At 41.4% G+C, this 16,799-nt stretch overlaps 1 protein-coding gene across 7 annotated transcripts; it reads right to left on the minus strand.

Annotated features, from left to right (window-relative positions):
- Nucleotides 1-184: 184 nt before the first annotated feature.
- Nucleotides 185-16,430, minus strand: LOC147336033 (dynactin subunit 1-like). 7 transcript variants are annotated; one of them, XM_086284785.1, is made up of 32 exons: nt 16,275-16,430; nt 14,497-14,562; nt 14,214-14,408; nt 13,897-13,978; nt 13,767-13,798; nt 13,414-13,434; nt 12,357-12,380; nt 11,915-11,998; nt 11,408-11,563; nt 11,202-11,225; nt 10,541-10,738; nt 10,191-10,395; nt 9,962-10,040; nt 9,627-9,786; nt 5,443-5,547; nt 5,087-5,278; nt 4,891-5,007; nt 4,649-4,801; nt 4,350-4,510; nt 4,071-4,239; nt 3,868-3,936; nt 3,466-3,678; nt 3,209-3,370; nt 2,856-2,987; nt 2,638-2,763; nt 2,373-2,515; nt 2,115-2,281; nt 1,695-1,813; nt 1,138-1,333; nt 958-1,031; nt 767-856; nt 185-676 (listed from the first exon to the last, which is right to left on the minus strand). In XM_086284785.1, exons 2-32 carry the CDS (start codon nt 14,536-14,538, stop codon nt 539-541), a joined length of 3,828 nt encoding a protein of 1,275 aa, XP_086140911.1. In that variant the 5' UTR covers nt 14,539-14,562; nt 16,275-16,430; the 3' UTR covers nt 185-538. The 7 variants fall into 7 exon arrangements, with proteins under 7 accessions (XP_086140911.1, XP_086140909.1, XP_086140912.1 ...); XM_086284783.1 differs by lacking the exon at nt 16,275-16,430 and adding an exon at nt 15,378-15,476; XM_086284786.1 differs by lacking the exons at nt 11,915-11,998; nt 16,275-16,430 and adding an exon at nt 15,378-15,475.
- Between the last annotated feature and the right edge of the window lie 369 nt (nt 16,431-16,799).

Raw genomic sequence — 16,799 nt, forward strand, 5'->3', positions numbered from 1 at the left:
CAAAACTCCTTTGAATAATGTTTCACACACTTTTTTTTTTGCGCTGAGATACTTTAAGTTAATGAGGTTGAAACCAAAATGAGCAGACAAACTGTCAGCTGGCACTTTATCATATTAGTGAAAGTTTACACTGTAATATCAGCTTACAAGTATAAACGTAAACATACATTTGAGTATTTCTTGCTCAGAATTGGGCTGCTATCTTTTATTGTCTGACTTGCACAAATACAAAACATACAAAGGAACAAACTATCAGTCATTGCAAATGCAGTAAAAATTGTGTTGTAGTCCTTCCCATTTGCACAGAGTGAACATTGGTACAGAAACTTCTTCAATAATGAAATCATGACACCTTAGTGACATTCGGGACTCTTGAAATCCAGAAAAACAATCACTTTTATAAAGACACTTCTCTGGGTCGATAATATTAGTGCTATAAGTGGAAACAGTTTCCTGAGAAAAGTGAAAACGACAAATAGGAGGAATGCTGAAGTGTTAGCTGGAATAAGAAGGTACTCTGCTGTGTAATCCTACTGCTCTAAACCATGAGGAGACTGTGCACTTGCTGCAACTGCTGCTTTGATAGGACGAGACGGTGGACTTGTTCCTGTCCACGGGTGCATGGAATCGCAACACGGCCAATGAATACAGTGTCTCCCTGCTTCTCTTCCTTGGCCTAGGAACCAAAAAATATGCACATGATATATATTTTCCACTGCTGTATAACATGAATCATTTATATTCTTTTATACTACTATAGTAATACCTTAGTAAAAGAGGTGACTGGGAATGTGGCAAAGTCAGAAGAAGCCTTCGCTCCAGGCTGATATGAGACCACATGTTCGGCTACCTCACCCTGAAACAGGAGACTTGGTCAGACTGCTTGTTTTTGCACTGCTGTCAGATAACAAGACAACATAAGGATTGTGTAATAGAAACTATTTTTTGAAGCGGCACCTTGAGTTTATCCAGAGCATCACTGAGGTTCTGCAGACGAGCTGTCTGCTCCAGGAGCTGAGCGCTTGCACTAACTGTAAGAAATGGAGGAGTTATAAAATAATTGCTCAATGCATTTAGCAAACTCACAAAAGCCTTCTTCAGAATATGAAAATACTTAAAACCTCTGTGTCCACATACCTGCCGTCTTTCCAGTGATGTCCACCACTTTAACCTCGGCACTCAGCTTGAGCAAGGTTGCCAGCAGCTGGTCAGTCCTTCTGTATATCCCTGTGTTTAGTCCCTCTGGAGGCATGGAGCTTTCTTTAGACACTTGTGGGAGTTTAGGAGGGCGGAGCGGCGGCAGGGAGGCTAGCTGGGCTCTCATTTTCTCTGCCTGTAAGTTTATGTAGTTTATTATTATAGTTTTGTTTTGATATAAATACACACACACAGTCATAAAAAGTATCTGCCCTATTTTTTTTAATTCCTTTTTTTGCATATTTGTTAAAAATGTTTCAGATTATCAAACAAGGTAATATTAGACAAAGAAATTGGGTTGTTTTTTTTGTTTTGTTTTTAAAAACATAAAAAATGTAATTTAAAAACATTTTGTTTATACTCTGGTTATTTTTGTCTTTTATTACCATTTACTTGATGATCTGAAACATTTAAGCGTGACAAATATACAAAAAAATGATGAAATCGAGACGGCTTCTGTAAATTCACACACATACACACGCTTGAATCTAGCATACCTTGAGTCTGTTGTTTTCATTCTGAAGGTGTTTAATACCCAGCCTCTGGGCCTCAATCTGCTGCCTGAGGAGAGGAGAGTCCACCACCTGCATTGGCCCTCCCATAGAGGGAGGCAGACCTGATGGGGAAAAATAAAATGATTGTGGAAACAACGACACCTTGTGGTTCTCCTTAGATGGTGCCGATTCGCCTCACTTTCATTTAGTTAAAATCTGACTAAAGTCTGGTAGGAAAAGTTTCACTGTAATAGAACATACTCAATTTTTGCAAGACTTCTTATAAAATCCAGTTAATTGCAATTGCTTTTCTCTGGATAGAACAATTACATGTGACATTAATATAAACCACCATCAAATATAAAACACCATCAATTCAGCTGCTGAGAAGAAATGAGCATAAATAAGAAGTGGGAACTTCACCTCCTGCTGATCCCTGAACGATGGAGGCAATTCCTGAGGCAGGTGGACCTCTCAGGCCTTCAATGGTCATCTTTGACTGGTTACTGAGTCGTTGTTTCAGCTCTGCCTTCTCAGCCTCCAGCTGGTCAATATCAGCCTGCAGAGCATCCATTGTCTCCTCAAACTCCCTGGAGAAGAGTAACGGGGAGGGTCAAATGAGGAAAACACTGCCATAATAAAGAAAATGGAGAGGAAAATTTCATTGTTTATTAATCCTACTTTTCTTTCTTCTTCAACAGGGCAAGGTTCTCATCCAGTTTGGTCTGAATCTTCTCCACACGTTCATCAGCATCTTTGGTGGAGGTGTCCAGCTTCTTCTCCAAGAGGCTGAGGCGGACATGGGCCTCACTCAGCTCCTCACCCTGAGATAAAAAGGAGATACAGTGCCATGCTTGTTATACCTGTCGGTCCAGTTTTCATCTTTCCAGTCCCTTTCACTTCGAAGTGGCAGGTCCTTTTGCACAACCTTTCTTCAGCATGTTACCTTAATCTTGAGAGACTTCTTGAGCTCCTTGATGACCGTTTCTCTGTCTTCTAGTTTGACTCCCAGACCTTCGGCGTCAGTCATTTCTGCCCTGACTGTGGCTGCTCTCATTTCCACTGGAAGAGTCTAATTGGTGAAGTGAGAATTAGTCTGAAAAGTTCCAAACTGGGGACTTCATGTGAAATGAGTACTGTGAAACTGTTCAACCACACAAATACCTTTCCCTGTGGTTTTTCAGCATCATACTCTCCTTCCTGCATGGCTGTAGCCATCTTGTTCATGGTGGTGATGACAGAGCTGCAAGACTGCCGCAGTAACTCTGGGCCATTTACACCATGGGAGCCATATACCTTAGAGAACAGAAAGCAGATGGTGATAATAGCAAGAGATTAAATCAACAGTGCTTAATACACAACCTATGTTGTGCAAAATGCTCAGAACACAAGATCAAACATCTGATGTGCTAAGCGTGCCAATTAACTAGAACTATAAGTCCTTACATTTCCCCCCCCAAAAAAGAGGAGGTTTTGCCTTTTAAAGAGGACTGAGCAGCTGTTAAATGTGAAAGTACCTGCTCCACAACCTTGCAGGCAATATCCTCCAGTTTAAGAGCATTGAGACCTTCCTGTTCTCCCAGCGAAGGAACCATCTGAGCTCCAGCTGCAGCTACCTCTTGAAGTACCGCAACCACACGAGTCAACTGACGCCTGCACTCGGTCAGCGTCTCTGAAACCTGCCATATGAGGAGAGACATGTCAGGCGTACAGCTGTAATTATACAGATCCCAATCAGCAATGGTGCGTTAGTTTGTATGCCATGTTTCCATACCTCTGGTCCAAAACGGAGAGCAGCGGGGACTCCAGCTACATCTGTTCCGGGCATGCGACGGCGGATCTTCTTACAAAACTGTCTGATATCAGAACACGAGATGTCCAGGTCCTTCAGAAGAACTGCTAAACCAGAGCTCTCCTGTCCTGATGACAGGAAGGCGCGCAGACGAGCTACCTCCACTACCATACAGTCCAAGGCACTCTGAGTAAACTGGAGGTGAAAAGGCGGCATGTGTCATTTAAAAGGAAAACCCGACACTTCTTTTTCCTTACAGATTTATACATTTTGGACATATTAAAAAAAACATTTTTTATAATAGTGTTATTTCTGGTTTAAAGCCCTGCATTACAAGTGAAACCGTATAAATCTTTTTAACTTTGCTAAACATGCTTGATGTACCTTAATGTGATCAGCCAGCTGCACTGTGCAGTCTTCAGTGTGATCTGCCAGATGGACACTATACAGTTGCTGGAAGACAATATAACAGATACTTGATATAATGAACATGTTATAAACTCACTGACATCTACAGTTACACAGTTTATACGACAACTGAAATTTCCAGTTGTGACGTTTTAATGTAAAACACATCCCTGCGTTACCTGATAGTACTTGATGGCCTTAGTGAGAGGTTCCACCTGAACGGTCTCATCCAGCTGATCTTTATGAAGCAGGTCTATGAAATAATCCAGAGAGCGTTCATGGAAACTCATTTCAGAGTAAAGGGTTCCCATGCGCTTAAAAACGTCCACGCTGCAGGTGTTCAGAGCCCTAAACGAGTGCAGGGAAAAAGGAAAAGAGTAAAACACATCGACCCAGTGATGAAGGTATGTTCACCTATTTTATTCCTGCATCTTTATTGGTAAAGCTGCGATATTTACTGTTCATATTTATGCAGGGTGGCCTGCAGCAGGCTGAGGGAGTAAACCAGTCCTGAAGCGAAACTGCGCTGTTCTCCCGGAGGACCTCTCAGCCCTGTTCCCTGCACCGGGTTCCCGTTCAAGTCAAACTTCTCCTGTGCCTGTTTACTGATGAGTTCAGCCTTCGGACGAGGAGATATCGACCACATACAGACACAGCCGAGTAAGGATTTGGGAAAGCTCTTTGAAAAACGTACTACAACCAGGTAATTCTAAAATCGAGCACAAGAATTCAAACCTGTCATGTGTCTGCCTCATACCTTGCAGATGAGCCTGGGAATAAGCAGGAGAACCAGAATGCAGTCATGGTCCCCACCATGGCGAAGGAAGGAGTCAGGCATGAAGGAGGTGAGGAGGGACACCTGTCTGTTCGACTGAGCTACTTCCATTTTCCTCAGCTCCATCTCAATGGCCTGGAGACAAAGAGTGAGGTTAGTTGTTTAAATAAAGAAAACCAACAGCACTGGCACCGAGGTTGTATGTCACCATGGAGCTCTCTTACCTTGGCGTAAGCCTTGGTCTCTGCAAACTTGATCTTAAAGTCAAACAGCTCAGCAGGTGGTTGCTGAACTTGTTCTGCATTTGCATTCTGCTGACTGATCAGCTCCCTGTTGGCCTCCTAATGCACAAAACAAACCTTTTACAGCATCAGGACAATAGAACTGCAGGCCTGCAGAATTACCCCTCCATCCACCTACCTGAAGTGAGCCAGTGAGTTCTCTGTATTTGTTGATGGTCTGCTGGTAATCAGCTACAGTCTCCTGGGCAGCTTCCACCCTTTTGTCTGCCTCTCTGACCTTTGCCCCACTCAGATCGAGCTGTTCCCTCAGCTCCATCTCTGTTTCTCTGGCATTCTCCTGGAGCTCATCATTCATCTCATTGATGGCTTCCTGTTAATGCAAAAAGAAAAAGAAAAAAAAAAAAGTGGTAGGTCTGCTATAAATATCTCATTCAAACCTTTTCCTCACACCTTTGTCCTGGATGTGTCATGTTGGAGATTTAAGGAGTGTCAGTTGTATTCTATTAGATCTATTATAAATACATCAGCACTGACCAGATCAGTCACGGTTTCTCTCAGCTCTCTGACTTTCTCCTCAAGGTCGAGGTTCCTCTCCGTCAGGGTCTCCACCATCTCCTCTGAGCCCAGAGCAGCATCCACCTGGTACACACACACACACACACACACACACACACACACACACACAGGTCTTTAGTTTCCACAAATAATAATAATGACACCCGGTTACGCCAATCGGAGGTCACTAAAATCAATATTGAATCGGTGTGCAACTTTGCCAAAACAATGTCGGACTCTGTAGTTTTCTCTGGTCCCCTCCCCAATCAGACCAGGAGTGACATGTTTAGCCGCATGTTCTCCTTAAATTGCTGGCTGTCTGAGTGGTGTCCCAGAAACGATGTGGGCTTCATAGATAATTGGCAAACCTTCTGGAGGAAACCTGGTCTTGTTAGGAGAGACGGCATCCATCCCACTTTGGATGGAGCAGCTCTCATTTCTAGAAATATGGACAAATTTATTAAACCCCCCAAAATATGACTATCCAGAGTTGGGACCAGGAAGCAGAGTTGCAGTCTTACACGCTTCTCTGCAGCTTCTCTCCTCCTGCTACCCCCCCAAAAACCCATCTCCATAGAGACTGTGTCAGCAGCTTCCAAAAAGACAAAAAACAAACTAAAAACCAGCAACAAACAACTTAAACATAAACAATCACAAAGAAAGAACAATACAGTATCCACATCTGAACCAAAGAGTAAAACAGTGAAATGTGGATTATTAAATATTAGGTCTCTCTCCTCCAAGTCTCTGTTAGTACATGACTTAATAATTGATCAACAAATTGATTTACTCTGCCTTACAGAAACCTGGTTGCAGCAGGATGATTATGTTAGTTTAAATGAATCAACACCCCCGAGTCATTCTAACTACCAGAAATCTCGAAGCACAGGCCGAGGGGGCGGTGTGGCAGCAATTTTTCACACCAGCCTATTAATTAATGAAAGACCAAGACAGACTTTTAATTCATTTGAAAGCCTGATGCTTAACATTGTCCACCCCAGCTGTGAAACTCAGAAACCAGTCTTACTTGTTATCATCTATCGTCCACCTGGGCCTTACACAGAGTTTCTGTCTGATTTCTCAGACTTTATATCTAATTTAGTTCTGAGCTCAGATAAAATAATTATTGTGGGTGATTTTAACATCCATGTAGATGCTAAAAATGACAGCCTCAACATGGCATTTAATCTGTTATTAGACTCAATTGGTTTCTCTCAAAATGTAAAAGAACCCACCCACCACTTTAATCACACTCTAGATCTTGTTTTAACATATGGCATCGAACCTGAACATTTAACAGTGTTTCCTGAAAACCCTCTCCTGTCTGATCATTTCCTGATAACATTTACATTTACAATAATTGATTACACAGTGGTGAAGAGTAGACTTTATCAAAGTAGATGTCTTTCTGAAAGCACTGTAACTAAGTTTAAGAATATAATCCACCCACTGTTATCATCTCCAATGCCCTGTACCAACACAGAGCAAAGCAGCTATCTGAACGCTACCCCAACAGAGGTCGATTATCTTGTTAATAATTTCACCTCCTCACTACGTACGACTCTGGATACTGTAGCTCCTGTGAAAACTAAGGCCTCAAATCAGAAGTACCTGACTCCGTGGTATAATTCTGAAACACGTACCCTAAAGCAGATGACTCGTAATCTGGAGAGGAAATGGCGTGTCACAAATCTAGAGGATCATCATTTAGCCTGGAGAAATAGTTTGCTGCTTTATAAGAAAGCCCTCCGCAAAGCCAGAACATCTTACTATTCATCACTGATTGAAGAAAATAAGAACAACCCTAGGTTTCTCTTCAGCACTGTAGCCAGGCTGACAAAAAGTCAGAGCTCTTTTGAGCCAACCATCCCTTTAACGTTAACTAGTAATGACTTCATGAACTTCTTCACAAATAAAATTTTTATCATTAGAGAAAAAATTACCAATAATCATCCCACAGATGTAATATTATCTACAGCTACTCTTAGTACCATTGATATTAAGTTAGACTCTTTTTCTCCAATTGATCTTTCTGAGTTAACTTCAATAATTACTTCCTCCAAACCATCAACGTGTCTTTTAGACCCCATTCCTACAAAACTGCTCAAAGAAGTCCTGCCATTAATTAATTCTTCGATCTTAAATATGATCAACCTATCTCTAATAATCGGCTATGTACCACAGGCCTTCAAGCTAGCTGTAGTTAAACCTTTACTCAAAAAGCCATCTCTAGACCCAGCAGTCTTAGCTAATTATAGGCCAATCTCCAACCTTCCTTTCATATCAAAAATCCTTGAAAGAGTAGTTGTCAAACAGCTAACAGATCATCTGCAGAGGAATGGTTTATTTGAAGAGTTTCAGTCAGGTTTCAGAGCTCATCACAGCACAGAAACAGCTTTAATGAAGGTTACAAATGATCTTCTCATGGCCTCTGACAGTGGACTCATCTCTGTGCTTGTCCTGCTAGACCTTAGCGCAGCATTCGATACTGTTGACCATAATATCCTATTAGAGCGATTAGAACATGCTGTAGGTATTACAAGTACTGCGCTGCAGTGGTTTGTATCATATCTATCTAATAGACTCCAATTCGTGCATGTAAATGGAGAGTCCTCTTCACACACTGAGGTTAATTATGGAGTTCCACAGGGTTCAGTGCTAGGACCAATTCTGTTTACATTATACATGCTTCCCTTAGGCAGTATCATTAGAAGACACAGCATACATTTTCACTGCTATGCAGATGACACCCAGCTCTATCTGTCCATGAAGCCAGATAACACACACCAATTAGTTAAACTGCAGGAATGTCTTAAAGACATAAAGACCTGGATGGCCGCTAACTTTCTGCTTCTTAATTCAGATAAAACTGAGGTTATTGTACTCGGCCCTGAAAATCTTAGAAATATGGTATCTAATCAGATTCTTACTCTGGATGGCATTACCTTGGCCTCCAGTAATGCTGTGAGGAACCTTGGAGTCATTTTTGACCAGGACATGTCCTTCAACGCACATATTAAACAAATATGTAAGACTGCTTTCTTCCATTTGCGCAACATCTCTAAAATTAGAAATATCCTGTCTCAGAGTGACGCTGAAAAACTAGTTCATGCATTTATTACTTCCAGGCTGGACTACTGTAACTCATTATTATCAGGATGTCCAAAAAACTCGCTGAAAAGCCTTCAGCTAATCCAAAATGCTGCAGCAAGAGTCCTGACAGGGACTAGAAAGAGAGAGCATATTTCTCCTGTTTTGGCTTCCCTTCATTGGCTTCCTGTTAAATCCAGAATTGAATTCAAAATCCTGCTCCTCACATACAAGGTCTTAAATAATCAGGCCCCATCTTATCTTAATGACCTTGTAGTACCATATCACCCTATTAGAGCGCTCCGCTCTCGCTCTGCAGGCCTACTTGTTGTTCATAGAGTATTTAAAAGTAGAATGGGAGGGAGAGCCTTCAGTTTTCAGGCCCCTCTTCTGTGGAACCAGCTTCCAGTTTGGATTCGGGAGACAGACACTATCTCTACTTTTAAGATTAGGCTTAAAACTTTCCTTTTTTCTAAAGCATATAGTTAGGGCTGGACCAGGTGACCCTGAATCCTCCCTTTGTTATGCTGCAATAGATGTAGGCTGCCGGGGGATTCCCATGATGCATTGAGTTTTTCCTTTCCAGTCACCTTTCTCACTCACTATGTATTAATAGACCTCTCTGCATTGAATCATATCTGTTATTAACCTCTGTCTCTCTTCCACAGCATGTCTTTATCCTGTCTTCCTTCTCTCACCCCAACCGGTCGCAGCAGATGGCCGCCCCTCCCTGAGCCTGGTTCTGCCGGAGGTTTCTTCCTGTTAAAAGGGAGTTTTTCCTTCCCACTGTCGCCAAAGTGCTTGCTCATAGGGGGTCATATGATTGTTGGGTTTTTCTCTGTATCTATGAAGCGCCTTGAGGCGACTTTTGTTGTGATTTGGCGCTATATAAATAAAATTGAATTGAATTGAATTGAATAAGTCTCACAATTTCTCTCACAATTTTTCAGATTAAGGACATGCATCTTTGCTGTCAATGACTAGTCTCAATAAATATTTTTTACCATGTATTATGAGCTACTGTGAACCTAAATAAACCATTGCCTTTCTGTATTTATGTATACATCCTTTACCTGTTCCTTCAGTTCATCGATTGTGGCCTCTGCCTGCTTGACCTCTTCCTGCAGTTTTTCTTTCTGAGTCCTCAGAGTCTCCAGCTCCACGTTCTTCTTCTCCGTCTGCTTCTGAAGCTTCACGTGTTCCTGTTTCTCCGAAGCAGACAGATCTCTCATCCTGAGGAGGAACCAGAAAGAAGGATTTTATTTGTTTTTTTAGGACTTGTCTTCTCTTACTGCTTTTTTACGAGTTAAGACAGGTTAATGTGATTTCTTTTTTTTTTTATTTATCTGTACGCAGTGTAACAAAGAGCAGGCAAATACCTTCATTTAAAAAGGTATTTGCTACTGACCTGACCAGCGCCTCCTTGAGTCTGCTGTTCTGCTCCTCCAGCTGCTTGACCTGGTAACTGGAGGCAGCTCCATCTGAGCCTGCAGCAGGAAACAGTGCACAGAAAGGACAGCACTTGATGAGAAGTGAGCAGAAATGAGATGGATACAGAATACATAAGAAGACCTTGTGGATGACTTGAATAGCAGTGGTTATTATAAACATGCTGCTTTTTTTTTCCCCAAACGCACCTTTCTCTGAAATCTCATGCCTAAGGATCTCCAGGTCCATTGACAGCTCCTCCACTTTCTCTTTCAGGCTATCCACCTCAACCTGCAGCGATTCTGCTCTCTCTTCTGCCATCTCTTTGTCCAGCGTGGCCATCTCTATGGCATCTGCCGTGTCAGACATCTCCTCCATGTAGCGCTCCTTGGCCTCCTGTGCCTCCCTGGCTTCCTGTGAAGTAAGAAGGTATAAATAAAGCATTAAACTGGCAAGCCTGATGAGTTGAGAGGTTGTTCTTTCATTCCCAAAACCTTGAGAAAAAAAGACATCACACTGTAGCACCGATGACTATTTAAGTTCATCCATTCCAGTCTACCTTCTTGGCCTCTTTGAGTTGTTTCTGCAGCTCGGCCTGCTGCTCCTGCATCTTGTTCTTCCACTCCTGAAGCTGCTCCAACTGGATCTTGTGTTTCTCCAGTTCCTTAAGCTTGGCTTTGTCTTCTGTTCGCTTCATCTTCAAAGTCTCCAGTTTCTCCTCCAGGTCCTTGACTTGAGCTCGCAGTGATTCCTCCTCCTATGACGTGATTAGAGGCAAGACGGGACCAACAAAATTAATCCATTAACTGAACCTCATCTACTTCCCTAGACTCTACTTTTGAAAAGGGGACCGAAAAAAGCAAAACATTAATCAAGTCCCACCACTAAAATCCCAGACGCATGATGTATAACATATACGATGTTACTCCAAATTCCTTTGCAAAGAATTTTTCATTTTATTTTATTGAAGGGAAAGGGAGGGAGAAAGAGAGAGATTCCTACAGTTCAACCATTTCCCGTAGAGACAGTGATGTAAGGATGTTTCTTTAAGTGCCTCAAAGTAAACCATGCGTCATCCCCAGAAAATTCCCCGTGAGGACATTTGAAAACCATGGATAAGTATCGAGAAGGTCTGCTGAGGATAAGTTTTCCCCCCCGATGTTGTTAGTAAACACATGCCAGGCATCATCAGCATGCATGTAGCCATTAAGAAACTCTACCTGCTTGGATATGGCAGGTTCCACCTGGTTATAATAAGATGGATGAAATATAACAAAAATCAATTTAATCATAAATAAGAAATAAAATTTAAAAAATTAAAAATGGAGATGAGATGAGCTGACAGAACTGAGAGGATTGAACATGAACCTCAGTAAAGTTCTTTCCTTTCTCTAAGAAGAGCCTCTTCTTTAGGTTAATGGCCTACCTTGCTCGGAGTAGCTGGAACAGAAGCAGCTGCTGCTGCTGCAGGTGACCCGCTGGGCTGAGGTATCACAGGGGCGCCCAGAGCACCCTGCTGGGAGGACAGGCCCGCCTCACTGACATCACCAGACAGAGAGGATGCGAGACTCTCACGAGACGCCTGTTGACGAAAGCAGATTATGAACGGACTGTGACGAGCGGGAGAAGTTTAAAAATAAAACAGGCAAAAACAGAAGAAGAGGTGTGCTGTAAAGCATCGGCAAACAATCCAACTATCAAAACAGGAGTTTGGACCACAGTGAACAAGAACCTTCAATAAACCCAGTGGACGTTGGAAGATTCATCTGTGAAATGAATGTGATACAATGATTACCAAATATAATCACCTCCCAGTGTCCCTTACATGAGACACCACCCTGCAAGTATACACCTGTGCCATAATGTCAGTAATGTGCTTCACCCCGCTCCCTGTGAGGTGTCAGCTGAAGCTCTATGACACGACGGAGCGTACCCTGAGCGACAGGCTGGAGCGGCTGGAGGGACGGACCAGTAGGGAGGGGAGGGAGGTAGCTGATGTGAGACGTGGTGTTTTCCACTGCCACGGTGTGATCATAGAAACTGTGTCAGAGCAGTTACTTAAACTAAATGCAGGTTAGACTGAAGATGAATAACAAAAGCTTTTAGTACTACCCCTTAATGTTATCATACACAACCAGGTTAGTGATATTAACATCCTGTTTTTAGTCTGCCCCTCCTGAGTCAACGAAAGATCACACACCTCAAGTAACTATTACTCATACAATTCTTTCAATGTTAAGTATTTCATAAGGAGAAATCTGCTTCTTATGGTCCCAGAGTCTACTGTTCAAACATTAAAATAATCAAACTTTTCAGAATTAACTCATGTATTTGCATTCCATTTGTCCTCTCCACTCTGCTGTAGGCGAGCTCACCTTTGCCGAGCGGCGGGCAGAGGACTGGAGGAGATGCGTGCACGCACACACGCACACACACACACACACACACAGATATACACACATCCAGTGGTAAGGCAAGATAAGAGATTAGAAGCACGTAAGAAGCATTTGCTGTTAGTTTTGTATTCACAGATCATTACTTTAATACAGCATATGGTCAAAAGCACTGGGCCATGAATCTTTGAATTCAGGTGTATTAACTCAAGTCCCCAGCCATGCAGCCTGCCTTTACAAGCATTTATGAAGGAATGGGTCGTTCTAAAGCACTTGCTGAATTTTAGCGTATACTGTAACAGGGTGCCACCACTGCAACAAGTCAGTCTGTGAAATTTCTTCCCTCGAAAATCTGCAAAAACTGGAAATGTTCTGAAATTAACTTCAGCAACTCAGTCATAGCTTGGCACACCACCAAAGTTAAGGAGCAGGCGAGCCAAGTGCTGAGACACACAGTGCATAAAAGCCACAAACTATCTACCGACTCTAAAACTGCAAGGTTCCAAACTTTCTCTGGCATCAACATCAAACTGGGTTTCCACAGTTTCCATGGTCGAGCAGCTGCTGTCGGTGTAATGTGTAGGTGGCCCAGTACTTTTGTCCACATAGTGTAGCTGCATGCACCATTTAAAATCATCAAGAGCAAAGTTAATCTTGAGAGATCACAGGGACACGAAAAAACTGAGATCATGCAACAATGTAAAACTGAAAAAAAAGAATTCATTGAATTATGACACAAAGAGAACTGACATGAACAGCATCAGGAGAACCTGAAACTGTCACCGTGTTGTCGTCTACGCATGTACACGAAATGCCTTCACCAGAACAGAATAAAAAATAAATAAAAAAAAGCTTAATGAAAGTAAAGTGGGGAAACCAAAAGAGAATGCACTGAAAATGGCACCTATCACAAGTTATGTCTTTATGACCCATGCAAATGTCAACAGATAAAGAGCTTAAGTGCAAAAAGATGAACTGCTGCATTAGCACGAGTATAACGCAGACCAAGCAAACGTGCTGAATTTAAATATAGCTCTACCTTTTTAATGCTCGCTGGTTGCTGAAAGAGGTATCCAGAAAAACAAAACATGAGAATTCAGCCCAGCAGCTGAGAGCCGAAACAAACAACATGGCATCATAAAGGAGGAAAAAAACCAAAACTAAAAAACAACAACAAACGGCTGGTCTGCAACGAATGTCACAACTAGTGGGGTCAAACTGATCACATTTTAATAACAACTCTCACAATTAAAATTTTAAATTTAGGGGTTATTTGGATGTTTGTTTAATCCAAAGTACATGCACCAATATTAAAAACCAAGTAACCGACTTGTCGCATTTTTACTTAATTGACAAATTAAAAAAAGTGAGATCAAAAATGTGTTTGCCTACCTGTTTGCTTGTTTTGGGAGTTTCAGGGATGTCTAGAAAAAAATAATTAAATAATTTATTGCACACTCTTGTTATCAATACTTTGCATTATATTTTAGAAACGTGAGTATCAGTTGTGGTCCTTGCTCACCTTTTTGCTTAAGTGTCTTTGCTGTTCCAGACTCAGGGGTATCTGGTGAGGTGGCACTGGAGCCATCTTCTACCACCTGGATCTGTACAATGGAACAAAAGTGTGTAATCAGGACAACATTCGAAAAAACACAAACAAATTACAAAGCTTGATTTTGAATAATGAACAAATACGGACAGAAAACAGAAGAAAAGTTGAGAATAAAAGATGTCAGTCTGCCACATTTGTACATTTATTATGTCATCTGCCTGTTTGGATCTTTACAGTTCAGTGCTGATGCCATAACACCATCATCAGTTCCTCTTGTGCCCACTAACCTGGGACTGCCTGACGAATATGCCGTGATTTTCCTCACAGGTGAAGTAGCGTTTGCCCTGCACGGTGCCATCGTTCTTGCCTTTCGGCTCATCCAGTATGACACCCACCCATTTCCCAGAAGCAAAGAGGGTAGCGCCAATGTAGGCAACAGTGCCGCGCTGACCCTTTCCTGTCACCTCGACTATAGAGCCAATCTGGGAGACAAAAAGTGGATAAAAATTCTTTGAGTTATAAGCCATGTTATTCCTTCCTTTGTTATGTCTGCATAGAAAAAGTACCCACCTTTGGAGGTTTACTACTCTCCACTGTTCCTGTGCTGCTCATTCTGCTGATCAGTGGGCTGGTCAGCTGAAGATACAGGTAAAGAGAAAGAGGTGAAAGGGTGGATAAACAATAATAAATAAGGAGTACAATGGGGGGAAGGAAAGAGACAATAAATAAGGAAGCCAAAGTTATGAAACACTAGAGAATTTATTGTTTATATTTAAGAATTCCAAAGTACCATCATTCTCCTCGCTTTAGCCTTTAACATCAAGTCTTAGGAATCGAAAATATTCAATGACAAAACAGCCCTGAGGCTGCACAGCAAAGAAGCATACTTGCAGCCAGTCATATGGTGCGGACTACAATAAACAAGCAAGTATCTCTGCCTTGCTCAGACAAAGGCACACATTGAAGACAAACTGGGACTGTGGTAAGAGTCTAATCCTTTTATAGAGATGTACAAGCATGTGAATCCATGCTATCTTAGTTTGAACCACAGGGCAGGATAAATCAGAAGAGGTTTAATATTTCTGGGACAGAGGATTATACTCACTAAAACAAGACGGCGAATGAAAATAATTCACCTACCGATTCATTGGTTTTAGACAGACAGACCTTTTAAAAATCTACTTATGTGGTAAATATTAAGACAATAATGTTATTCTCATCGACAGGTCTGTCTATACTTTTTTATAAATTACTAAAAATACATATCAACTCTGATGAAGCCAATAGATGTGGATGGATCGCACATCGACATTATGGTGAGTCTCTCAAATCCTTACTCCTTAGCATTATAGTGCAATAATTCACTGTTACTTTTCAAATTGGTTAATCAAAAATTATCACTGTCGTATTAATTTCAGCATTATTTTCTGTTAAGTACTCATGTTACTCACCCTGGGAGTGTAAGAGTGACGTCTGTTCAAAGCCATAATTAAAGGTTAATACGGTTTCACTGCAGCCGAAAGAAGACTCAACTTTTTCTCTACTTCCCCATGCTCTCCTCTTTTTCAGAGAGAGGGGAGGATAACACAAGAGTGCGATTACAGGGAGGGATCACAAAACGTCACAGCTGATTTGAACTGAGAGATGGAGGGTAATATTTAACCAGCTGAGACTTGGATGTTGGTTACTTTAAGGACCCATTCAAACAGCTATGAGATCAACTCTTCATTAATCTGATTTACTACAGCTAAATGTACATGACATTCAAGTGAGACGTATGAAAACACACAAAAAGGTCGGTTTTATTACTTTTAGCCATTATTCCCATTCATTTCACATAATATCAACCCATGGTATTTGCAAGACTAGTACATGCTAACAATAAACAAGTTAAAGATTGGGGTGGGTCACAGGTGACACACACAGGCTAACGATTACTTCCGGTCGAACTGTTGCTCAGAGGGTCGAATACTAAATAAGCTACTTCACAGGTTTATTTAAACTAAGAAGCAACAAGTCAGATACGCACTTGCAAAAAGTAAATGCATCCAAAGAAAGTCAAAGGCTTGAGCCAAAACAATAATGACAAAGTACTCAATGACTCAATGGGGACAAATGTCCCGACACACAATTATGCTAATTCTACTTTAATGTTGACTCTTTACACCAAACCACTTTTAAATGCTATCTATGTACCACGTCGTAACAAATTATTTAGAACAGCTTTACAAAGCCTTATACTCTGACTAGCCAAAACGGTTTGAAACATTAGCAACAGGCTAAAGTCCGAGAGAAAGGCGCTGTTAAACAGCTAACATGACACAGGTGTATTTTGTAATGCAACTCACCTGATATATGCAGATTCCTGTCTTTAAATTAAGCCTTTTGATGTATTCATGCAAATAATAATCCTCTGGTGTTTTTGGATAAATAGTTTACGGATCCGGCGAGCTTTTCCGTTTTTGACAGGTCACTTCCGGCAACCTGACAGACTAAAAGAAGAAGAAATGGGAGAAATAGCGCCCCTCGTGGCTGGTAAAGTCTGTTTGCAATGAAAACACCCAGTTTATGCGGTTACGAAAAAACACGGTACAATACAAGAATGGGATTTGCTGTTGGTTTACTGAGATTTCAATTAAAAAATGTGGCGGTTAAAAACCACATCATCACATTTTACAGGGGAGGCAAATAAGTAGTCAGATTGTTTTACAGTTTGGTTTGACAATTAATACACTAGTCTAATTGTGCTATATTAGTAATAAGTTAAAATTAAAAGAAAGGATACATTAAATTGGCCGGGGGAGAGAACTCTCTTCTGTTCTTGTTATTATTATTATTTTTTATTTTGGGTTGATCACTTATTACACATATCT

This window comes from Aulonocara sp. 'chitande type north' Nkhata Bay, linkage group LG3 (genome assembly GCF_057382095.1).
Source record: "Aulonocara sp. 'chitande type north' Nkhata Bay isolate Kocher_YH1m ecotype deep benthic linkage group LG3, A_spYH_male_GT1.1, whole genome shotgun sequence".
Taxonomy (NCBI): Eukaryota; Metazoa; Chordata; class Actinopteri; order Cichliformes; family Cichlidae; genus Aulonocara; species Aulonocara sp. 'chitande type north' Nkhata Bay.

Excerpts from the sequence above, each read along its gene's own strand:
- LOC147336033 (XM_086284783.1), bottom strand. The coding sequence starts at position 15,413 with ATGGCTTTGAACAGACGTCACTCTTACACTCCCAGG. Across the intron at positions 10,041-10,190 it reads GCATGAGATTTCAGAGAAAG|GCTCAGATGGAGCTGCCTCC; the intron begins GTGCGTTTGGGG and ends TTCCTGCTGCAG. Across the intron at positions 4,511-4,648 it reads TTCCCAGGCTCATCTGCAAG|GCTGAACTCATCAGTAAACA; the intron begins GTATGAGGCAGA and ends CCTCGTCCGAAG.